The 11,407-nt window shown below is 46.1% G+C and overlaps 1 protein-coding gene across 1 annotated transcript; it reads left to right on the top strand.

The window, feature by feature from the left end:
* Window positions 1–49: 49 nt before the first annotated feature.
* alkbh3 (alkB homolog 3, alpha-ketoglutarate dependent dioxygenase) lies at window positions 50–6,242 on the top strand. The gene is made up of 10 exons (XM_023842181.1): window positions 50–171; window positions 765–861; window positions 976–1,076; window positions 1,433–1,467; window positions 1,615–1,662; window positions 1,788–1,891; window positions 2,850–2,944; window positions 3,340–3,549; window positions 3,671–3,769; window positions 5,604–6,242. Exons 2-10 carry the CDS (start codon window positions 795–797, stop codon window positions 5,727–5,729), a joined length of 885 nt encoding a protein of 294 aa, XP_023697949.1. The 5' UTR covers window positions 50–171; window positions 765–794; the 3' UTR covers window positions 5,730–6,242.
* Window positions 6,243–11,407: the final 5,165 nt, after the last annotated feature.

Raw genomic sequence — 11,407 nt, 5'->3', positions numbered from 1 at the left:
ACCACCAGAAAAGTTTGGATAGGAACCATATATCAACATGATGGTTTCCCTCTCGGGGGGACTCATTTATATGTAACACCAACACGGCACCGAAGTAAATATACGAGGCTGTTGGTTCAGCCGAGAACAAATGAACGGCAGTTCACGTTAAAAGTATACTGTTTCGTGAAGGTAAATCAAAAATAGTTTATTTTATTATCTCACGGTCATGATCATCTGATGCAGGGTACTGTTATATTTTTTTCCATAAATAAATCTGCTCCTGTCACCAGCGAGGTAACGTTCTCTTTGGGCACCTATCTTCTGATCAAAGCTGTGATTCCCAAACTTGGGGCTATTAGTCATCTTGTTGTGGGGAGACGTGACCAAATGCAGGTAGTTTACCTCGGATGTAGTAGTATGCTGTTTTCGTTTTGAAATCATATGCTGAAAAACAGTTAGTCAATCATACAAATCACCTAGGTTAGCGATACTGTTAAATACGCATTTAAATATGTATTTGTTAACCTCACTAAACTAGATAGAATATATATTTTCAGCTCCTCCACCGCTGCTGTCGCGGACTCATTATACTCATTATACGCGGACTGCTGTACGGTCACGTCAACTGATGATGGCAGTAGAAGCAAAAAAGTACAATTGTAGCGCAGATTGGTGTCCGGGCAAAACACGAACTCAAATCAGACTCTGTAGCATGCTGTAATATCATTCATTCTGTTTAGCTACGTCCTTGTAACTTCTCACTACCCGCGACCTATTTTCAGGTCCTTTAATGCAAAATTGTCAGGGAAAAAATGGGGGATAAGCGACAACGAGCAAGAGTACAAGGCTCCTGGGCCAAATCTGCGCAGCTGCCGAAAGGTACCTATAAAACAGAGAGGAGATTAAGCTGGTGTTTTTTTTAAAAGCCTGCGTATAAGTATATGGAAGTCTCTCAGTGTTTGCCTAAGTGCTCTTACGTATATTTGCCTGTAGGCGGTGCTCGAGGAAGGGGGGAAGATTCAGTCCCGTGTCAGCCACGCGCTGCATGCTGGGGCACCGGACCGCAAGCGTTTGAGTTCCATCAGCCGGCTAAGGTAATAGGGGCAGTAGCCAGGGAATGAGACGTGGCATGGTGGGCTGGTTGATGCAATGCTGACAACTCTCACACTAATGCAAGAAATCTTACAGCAAATGTATATTATTCCATTATAAGCCTAAAGTTAGCTACATCCAAAGCACTGGGGTAGTTGGGAAATCCTACAAACTATTTAAGGATTATAGATCTGTTGCATACATGTAAATGTGTGTGCATACTTGTCTCAAATTGAAAATCTCACTCCAGCCTGCTGACCAAAGTCGGCAGCCCTGTTGATGCACTCTATGGCTTGTTCCCTTTGAGCCCATCCTCACACACCATCTACCCTCCTCTTTTTCTTACATACCTCCTCAGCCCTTGAGAGAAGTCCCAGTGGAGAAGGTGATAGAGTAAGTATCTTTCATGCATTTCATGGCACTTCTGAAGCTCGTGGGATCAGAATCGTCATGATCATTATTAGCCTTCTGTCGGGTGAAAGTCTAGCAGGCAGCTGGCCTCTCGTCTTGCTTGTGTCGTTATGGTTCTCCATCTTCCAGACATGCAGGTGAATATCAAATCAGCCAGGGGCCCACTGGTGTTTCAAGGTGAGTAGCAGGAGAGGAACCGAGTAGAAACAACCATTAATCTAGCTGCAGGATTAAATTGTGTTATACTTCATTTAATGAAAGGTAATGTTTATATACAATAACATGTGTGTATATGTGAACAGGCTGAGACTGGTTCCTGGGTTCCTGTCCCAGGAGGAGGCTGACTGGATGTTCAGCAAACTCCTCGCTGAACTACCTTGGTCACAGAAGACCAACTTCAAGCAGGGTGTGTGGCTGACTTTCTCTTTTTCTTTCGTCAGAGACGTTGCTAAATATTCTGCTGCCTTTGCCCTGATATGGAATGTGGCATAGCAAAATGGGAGCTGGTGCACACAGTAGGTCTTACTGCTTCAAACCAGTTCAGAGTGGCTTGAAACCTAGAGGTCATTAGAACTTTCCCAGCATGGGTTTTGATGTAATCTGATACAAAAACAGATTAAAAATGGTCCCTGTGTTGTACTATACAGCCAAAACAAACTATGCCACACGTTACTCATATTTACATCACAGAAGCGGATATTACTTGTCTTAATATGGCATTAGTGATGGGGGTGGGGGGAGCAGGAAATGGTAGAGATGGACAGGAAGCCTGTGTACTTCTACAGTGTTCCCAGTCCCAGAGTAGACCTGAAGTGCTTGCTGATTGTGAAGTTCTAGCAGATTTGTTTATCTTTATTAATATCGGTATAGGATATATTTTTAGCATATCCAAGGACAGAAAATATTTGTTCTTGATTGCAGATAGGAAAGTTTGGAACATTGAGGGTGACTTAGTTTATGAAATATTTAACCCCCCCCCCCCCCAAACCCACATCTGAAGATGTCAGGAAGAAAGGAGACTTAATGAAGATGCATGTTGCTCATTATGGATGATGATGTTAATTTGCTTGTGTGTAAAGCTCTATTAACAGACGATCTATGCCACCCACTGCATGTAAAACTCAGGTACACCTACAATAGGTCGACATTCTCTGCTTCTGTTGGGCCTTTTCACGGCCGGTTTGTAACATAAATACTGTAAAATCTTCACATTTGCGAGGATTAGGGGCAGAAGGTCCCTAACAATGTAAAAATCTGCAAATAATACGGTAAGCTTGTCGTGATGTTCTAGGTGGGGTCTTTTGGGGCAGATGTGTACGTCGAGTTTGTTTAAGGTTCCCGAGCGCTGCTGTCTGCCTGTGCAGGCTCAGGTCGGGCCTATGAGGAGCCTCGGTTGACGTGCTGGTTCGGCGAGCTGCCATATACCTACTCGAACTCCACGCTACAGCCCAGCTCACAGGTATGGCAGCTAGTCATGCTGCACCTCCTTAGGGTGACCAGCTCGGTCGGCCCATAACAAGAAGTAAGTTTCAGAGCTGAGGGCAGGGGAGCCACTAGAGATTTTGGGCCCCATGAAAGCACATTATATTGGACCACCAGCCCGGACCGATCCAGTTATGTTCCAAATGTTTTAGGGCCCGTCACTCAGGGGCCCTTGGAATCATCGTAACTCCACCCCCCCTACACCCTTTACAGAGTCCCGGGGCGAGGCAGTTGATCTTGCCAATCAGGGTGGAGGGAGAAAATTTCAGTGGGAGGGGGGGGCGGGGGAGTTAAACATGTAATTTTACTACCTGGTACCATGCCTGAGACAGAGATGGTGAAGCTCTTTTCCCAAAACCCTCCGCGCTCCAGTGGCACCCGGTGTTGATCCAGCTTCGGGAAGCTGTAGAACAGGCTTCAGGACGCTCCTTCAACTCTCTGCTCTGCAACCTGTACCGGGACGGGAAGGACAGCATCGCCTGGCACAGCGACAGCGAGGCCTCGCTCGGCCCGGAGCCCGTCATCGCTTCCCTCAGCCTGGGGGACACCCGCTGCTTCAGTCTGCGGAAGCAGCCCGGCCCGGTGAGGCTCCCCTCCGACTTTCCCTTTCCCTGCCTGGGGTGGTGGCTTTCATCCCCGTGTATGTGTGTAGAAGGGGAGGAGACCTTACGTGTTACGTGATTCGCGTCTGCTTGTGGCTCAGGAGGAAGATGGGGATTACACGTATGTGGAGAGGGTCCGGATCCCGCTGGCACACGGGACTCTGCTCCTCATGGAAGGTGCCACGCAGGAGGATTGGCAGGTACATCTCCGTTGCACTCGGGCCGTGAGTTTAAACCACCTGACCCCTAAACTGGCAAGAACCTCAGGTTTCTGTCTGTACAGCCCCTCCTCAGCTTGTGATGGGGCTACATTCCGATGAACCCATCGTGAGTATGAATATGATACGATAAACCACACAGAAACACTTTACGATACGTCGTTAAACTCTGTAGGAGATGTTTACGCTCGCCATCTCTACAGACTGGAAACGTGGCTGTGTGGACGCGCCATCGCCCGGCATCAGTAGAAAGCATCGTAGGACGTACCGCTAGCCTCTGAAACGCACCATCAAACTAGGGGAATTTCCCCTCTATCTCGTGGGGGGGCTTGCTGGTATTAAATTACACTTGACAGAGCACTCTGAGTTAAGATATGCTGAAATTAACCAGGGCTCATGTTTTTCTTTAGTATATTTTAGTTTGATTATCTAAGTTTCTTTACAGGGATAAATCTGATAATGAGTTGTTAGGTTTGATGGAAAAGTAAACGAGACACGGTTGGGGGGAGGGAACATGGCTGTAGACCTAAAGATAGTTTATGGGAATGACTGACAGAACCTTGAGATGATGTGACCTTGGGTGTGACCTCGAGCCACACAGGAAGCATCATGGTGACTGAGGAAATGTGACCAAGGTCCCACCGTTCCTTACAAGAAAGGCGCTTCACTGAACTACTTTGTTGAAATAAGTCTCTTTGTGTGAACGGTGACACATTGCTGTAAGTAATGGTGAAGCAGGGTTGAGCAGAGGCGAGATTGTTTTTCTCTAGAAGGTTACCTTTCGCCTTCCCCATGGGCGCTCAGGACGGGGGTGACTGACACGTGCTTCTAACACCAGCGTTACAAAACCATCCCGTGAGGCTGATCTTTATGCCTCGTTGGAGCGACAAGCTGCCGGGTTCCATGGTGAGCCGTGAGGGAGGTAAACACAGCGTTGCTGTGTCGGCTTGTTTATTGGAGCTGCGGCGTGGAGACGCTCAGGGACGACAGGCCTGCTGGTCCAACATTCGCTGGTTGTGGCCAACTTTGCCTTAAATGTGACATCGTTGTGTTTTTGGTTAAATGTCAACAGCTTGTCCGAGTCCTGATTCGTCCCCTTGGAAAACAGCCACCGTCTTGCGTCATGAACACACGTCCAAAGGTGTCTCTCCCTCATGAGGCCTGTCACAGTGGCTCCCCCTGCTGGTGTCACCCCAGAACGCCTTAGACTCCTCCTTGAGTTTAACGTGGACCTTTCATGTGTCTTTGTGGTAGATTTGTATGTTAACCATGCAATGATATTTTTGTGCCTTTAAGACTTTAACATGTTCAGTTCTACTTGTATGCAGCGAATTGTAAGTTTCTTTGGATAGAAGTTTCTTCTAAATCAATAATTATAAACGAATGACCCAAGCAGCCCTGCAGGCAGATGGCGAATTAGTGCAGATGGTAATATCAAAACAAAATATGTTCGCTCTGCCGGATCCACCCGTAAGTGCTAAATATATATATGTGTTTGGCAGCGATGCGTTTGGCCGCCTTGGGCTCCGGGTGCAAAAGGTGAGCCGGATGGCCGGGTGTGGAGTTGTGTGGTGGGATTCTTTTTGCCATAGCCTGCTCGTAGTGTCCCACAGTAGTATGTGACTGGTTTCCTAGGTTACCTGGCACTTGCATTGTAGTCATGGTGAGCACCGTGTCTTAATGTCATTACGGCACAATGGTGCCGCTGATATGATCTTGCCGCATGGTGTGAGTCGCCCGTCCGCGGAGCCAGAGCCGGCGTCCTGATTGGTGTCCCCAAGGCGTCACCGTCTCTCTTTGCACCTTCCTGTCACAGCATCAGGTGGCCAAAGAGTACCACGACCGGGGTCCCCGGATAAACCTGACCTTTCGCACCATCTACCCAGAACCGGCTCGGGCCAAACAAACCCAGAGCCACGGGCGCTGGGGAGAGCGACGGTGACCAGTGGATGGATGGGCAGGAAGATGGGATGGCAGTCTGGAGGAAGAGGATTATTGTCTTTGTGGGGTCGGGGGTGGCTGTGGGAATGTTGGACATGAATCGTGGAGCACAAGCCCCTGCTCAGCCTGGCACACGTAAGAAGCTTTTGGCTCCTTTCGAAGCTTCTGCTTTTTGAATTTTCTGTGCATTTTTAAAAAAATCTGACCTAATTTTGTGAGGCGGACCGACCTTCTTTGTGCTGGATTTTACTGCTCTACCAGGTGGCATGCAGTGCCTGTCCTTCAGATGTACATTCTGGTGCTCTCTGTTTTTGGCCAAACTTTAAATGGTGTAATGGGTGAAAATGTAAATGATTTTTCCAGAGAGTACCAGAGGTACGTGCCTTTAAGACTCCATAGCAAGAGCTTGTGGTCTGTAACATTTTTATGAAACACATTTAGTTTCGGTACAATTTTAAGTTTATTGCATTAATACAGATTTGAAAATAAATGTACTGTTGAATTTAATATCAAATGTGTATGTGACTCCTTTTGTTATTTGCCATAGAAAGAAGCCAAGGAAAAAAAAGCAGTGAAATCCATCCATGTGTCCCTGAAGGGATGTTTCGTTGTTAATTTGTTTTTCTTGTGCCCAGTGTGATGCAACGTTGTTTTCCTGCCGAACAGATGTTGGCTTGTAAGTAAATCTGAGTGAAACAAGGTTTTGCTTTTTCGTTTGGGGGAGGGGAGTGCTCTTGGCTGGGTGGGCACTGGTTTGAAGTCTTTCTGCGGTTCTTGTACGTAAGCAGGGCGGATGCACAGTCAGAGTGCTGCCTTCGGGAAACGTTTGCTGCACAACACTTGACGTACTTCCAGAGGATTAGGAAGATGTGGCTGACAGCCATTTTCCACCCACAGTTAAGAAGCAAGGTGACTGCTGAGTGTTACTGGTGTCACAAAAGCCTTTGCCAGTTAACGGCGGTCAAGGTGAAGTTCACCAGGATCCTCGTTAAAATTGTTTCGGTGCCTTTTTCGACCTGATGACCAAACCAATGTTTGTTTGTATCTCGCTTCACAGCGGCACACTGTGCCACCATGTGTGAAGCTGGATTAATTTAAGGCTTTAAGGATTGAGATTTTTTTTTTTTTTTACATTTATTTACCAGATGCTTTTGTACAAAGCGACATAACGGTGAGTATCAGAGAGTAGAGTCAGATTGCAGCTCTGGAGCAGCTAGGGTTAAGGATTCACAGGATTCAAACCCGTAATCTTCTGGACGTGGCCATAGATCCGTAACCTACTAAGCCGCATACTGCTTGGCTTCATTTACTGCTGTGGGTAGTTTTTGCATTAAACAAACACACAACCTAGTCTATTCATGCATATTTCTGCACAATATGACAAATATGTGAGCAGTCTGTACACTCCCCCCACCCCCCCCAGGCCCCTGACTTCCCCACAAACACATACCCACCCCCAGGAATGCCCTCCAGCCCCCCCCCCCCCAGCTTACCAAACACCATCTATTAATAGGTGTTTCTAAGATATTGGTTACTGGTAACTGAAAGCTCAGCACTGGGGCCTCCCTGCCAGAGGCAGCTGAATCAGGGACACCCCACCTGCGACGAGGTCAGAGCTGAAAGGCTCAGCGTCAGGGGAAGCCCTGCGTCGTGTTGTCAGCAGCAAGCCTGAGGTCGCGCGTCACAAGTTCAGGCCAAAAGTAGGACGTTCACCCGGTTTCTGAGACAGCGGCATGTGTTTTCAGTGTCTGTTGTCAACACACATACAGTACCAGTCAAAAGCCTGGACATATCTATCGAAAAACATTGTTTATCAACAGCATAATGAGCATGAGCACACGTTGAGGTTATGTAGTAACTATTATCTTGTGAACAAGGAAAGAGATGGAGTGCTGCAACAGATTAACTGGCCCCCATAATCCCCCCACCTAAACCCTATAGAGCTGTTTTGGGATGAGTTGCATGGAAGAATACGTAGCCAAATTGTGCTCAGAACTTGTGGAAACCCCTTCGGGACTGTTGGAGAAGCATTCCAGGTGGCTACATCTGGAAGCTGGCTGAAAGAATGCCAGGTCTGTCATCAACGTAAAAGTGGGCTATTTAGAAGAGTCTAAAATTCAGGAATTTTGAGCTCTTGGTCATTGCAATTTTTGATATATATTGCTTGCTTTGAGGCCCTTTATAATAAAATGAATAAGACACTACATGCACAAAAGTATTGTGACACCAGGCCATTATACCTGCATTATACCTACCTATACTTTTATGATGTCCCATTCTAAATCCATAGACACCAATATGGAGCTGGTCCCCCCTTTGAAGTTTGACTGTGGGAATGTCTGCCCATTCATCCAGGAGGGCATTTGTGAGGTCAGGCACTGATGTTGGTCATGAAGGCCTGGCTCACTATCTCCATTCTGGTTCATCCCAAAAGTGTTCAGTGAGATTGAGGTCAGGGTTCTGTGCAGGCCAACACCAGACACTCCCAACCATGTGTTTATGTACCTTGCTTTGTGCACAGGGGCACATTCTTGCTGGAACAGAAAGGACCTTCTTCTAACTGTTCCCAGAAAATTGGAAGGATAGAATTGTCCAAAATGCCTTGGTACGATGAAGCATTAACAGTTCCCTTCACTGGAACTAAGGGGCCTGGCCCAACCCCTGAAAAACAGCCCCATACCATTATCCCTCCTCCACCAAACTTTACAGTTGGCGCTTTTAGACTGGTAATGTTCTCCTGGCATCAGCCAAACCCAGACTCCTCCATCAGACTGCCAGACAGAGAAGCATGATTTGTCACTCCTCAGAACGCGTTTCCACTGCTCCAGAGTCCAGTGGCGGTGTGCTTTACACCACTCCATCTGACGCTTGGCATTGCGCTTGCTGATGTGAGGCTTGCATGCAGCTGCTCATTTCATGAAGCTCCCAGTACGCAGATTTGTGCTGAAGTTAATGCCAGTGGAAGTTTGGAACTCTGCAGTTATGGAGTCAACAGAGCGTTGGCGACTCTTACGCACTATGTGTCTCAGCACACGGCGACCCCACTCTGTTACTTTAAGTGGTCTTCCACTTCACAGCTGAGTTTCCATTGTTCCTAAACGCTTCCACTTTTCAGTAATACCACTTATAGTGGACCATGGAATATCTAGCTTGAAAGGAATTTCACAAACTGACTTATTGCAAGGGTAGCATCCTTAGTACCACGGCTGAATTCAGAGCAGCCAATTCTTTCACAAATGTTTGTAAACCTGACATCCTGGCATGGCTAGGTGCTTGATTTTATACACTTGTGGCAATAGGTCCGAATGAAACACCTGTATTCAACAATTTAGAGATGTGTCCCAATACTTTTTTCTGTGTGGTGCAGCTAAAATAGGAACACATACAATAAAAGCAGGGGTGTCCTGACTTTATGCAGTAGGTATGCAGTGTGGCTTCATGACACTAGTCACATGACACTAGTCACATGGCTCCAGGGTTGGGGGTTCGATGCCTTGCCCTCAGTTTTCTGTACATCGTGTTCATGTTCTGTATTTTTTAATGACCCCCCCCGTCATCAGAAATCCTCACAAGTCTCTGTTGACCAAAGGTTCCTGTTATATTTCCCTTGTGGTTTCATAATGTGATCCGAAAGCCTTTAAACATGAACGCAGAGGCCCTCCAGAGCTTTAGTCTTTCATCCCTTCCAGAGTAACCCAAACAGATGCCCTCAGCTGTTTGTATTTGAGTAACGGCGGTTTGGGCCGGCCGGCTGGTGCTGTCCTGACCCGAAAACACACCGGCAATGAAAAAGGCCCTGTTCTGGTGATCTGGAATGCTGAGACCTGGGTTCTGGGATGGATTCAGGGCATGCTGACTTCGCACTGCAATTAGAATCCCACTGCACTGAAGGCCAGAGAGTGAGTGGGCGTGGTCTGTGGAGATACTTAATGATGTTATGTAAGCGGATAGGCCGACCCTGATAGGATTACCCTAATGAAGCCTCGCAGGTCATCCTCGGCTCTGTGTGCCTGGCAGTGGATGTTGACATCCTGTACACTGTGCACCCCCGAAACTGGACGTCAGGCTCCTATGACTGTGGCATAATTGGTTTCTTCTTGCCTTCTACTGCTGAATTACTGTCGTCTGCTCATTCTGTGACAGTCTTTCCCCCATGTTCTAGCATCCTTGTGCTTTCTGTCCTTATTTATGTCCAAAAGTATTTGCCGTTTTCCTTTTTTTTTAATGGCTGGAGAAGGTTAAATGGCATGTTTTCCTGGATTATGAATCAACAGCATTCAAATTTCAAGTCTGTGTCCTCAATCACTGTGCTACCACCTCTGCCGTCTTGGAATAATGCATCATCTGACCTGACTTTTGACACAATTGACTAATACAGCTCTGGTTCCTTGGCACTTTTGTTAATGTGTTGGTGTCAACATGTGTTTCAAGTTTTTTCAGTGTTATTAATCACTGGAAATGAGCAGGAAGTACCCCAGAAACAGAAAAATGTGGACAAATGACTCCCACAACGAAGACCATCTCGCCCTCCATTGGTTTGTTCTTTCCACCTTTTGACCTTTGTGTTAGTGTGCATATGTGTGGCAGTGTGACTGTCTGTGTGTGTGTTTTGGTGCAGAGGTGTCAGGGTCATCTTCAGACTAGCTATGTGAAATGTAACAACTGTGTCCACATTACTCACTCATTATGCTGGACGCTGGTAGCTTCTTCCCATAACAGATTCTTTAGATAACATTTTAGGTAACTATTTAAACTATAGCCATTTTCATCCTTAAATATTTTAACTAGATCAGGGCCTCTCTAGGGATCTTTTGGGTTGTGTGTGTGCGCGTGTCTTTGTCTGTGTGTGGTTTTTGTATGTATTACATTATCCAGTGTCCCAACAATGTAATAAAAACTTGATTCTTTTTACCTGTTTTACATTTTTTGCCCCCCACAAGGAGAATTTTATAGAAAGCTGTGACTGCAATAAAATAACTAAAAATGCCAAAAGTCTTACGGTTAAGGTTAGGGCTGGGTAGGGATTAAGGTTGTTATTGTTGGGATTAGGCTTTTGCCCATAAAAATGAATGGTGAGTCCCCACAAAGATATCAATATATGGACTCTGTGTGCGTGTGTCTAGAGCAGGTCGCTCCAACCTCTTCAGGAACACATCACTTCAGGATCCTTTTGCTTAACCTTCAGTCAGGGCACAGTACAGGACAATTTCCCATAGCTCCCCCTGCTGGGTGGGAAGACCTTGGCAGGCATCATTCACCTCAAGGACTTTAAAGTTACCCCTGCTTCATTTCTTCCATGATTTGATGTCTGGATAGAAGGCTAGTTTCGTACTCTTAGGAAGTCAAGGTTTTGAGAATGAGTCATTGACATGCCCAGTAATATTAGCATAACATTAGCATACCTTATTCATTTACGTTGCCTGTTTTTATTTTCAATGGCCACGTAAGCTAATGTGAGTTGTTTTCAATTTTTAAATAACACTTTTCTCCCTGTGTTCAGTGTGTCACAGAGGTCAAAGCTTGATATACCAAAGTAAATTGTCAACAGTTTTGCCTTTATATGCAATTAAGATTATACAGTCCAAATATAATCTACACCAATCCCAGGTTCCCTAATTATTTGCTACAATAGCTCTATCTTAAGGCCATAACAATTCTTACCAATTAATTTACAGTATA

Source organism: Paramormyrops kingsleyae, chromosome 13 (assembly GCF_048594095.1).
Source record: "Paramormyrops kingsleyae isolate MSU_618 chromosome 13, PKINGS_0.4, whole genome shotgun sequence".
Classification (NCBI taxonomy): Eukaryota; Metazoa; Chordata; class Actinopteri; order Osteoglossiformes; family Mormyridae; genus Paramormyrops; species Paramormyrops kingsleyae.
This window is presented reverse-complemented; position numbering and strand designations above follow the sequence as displayed.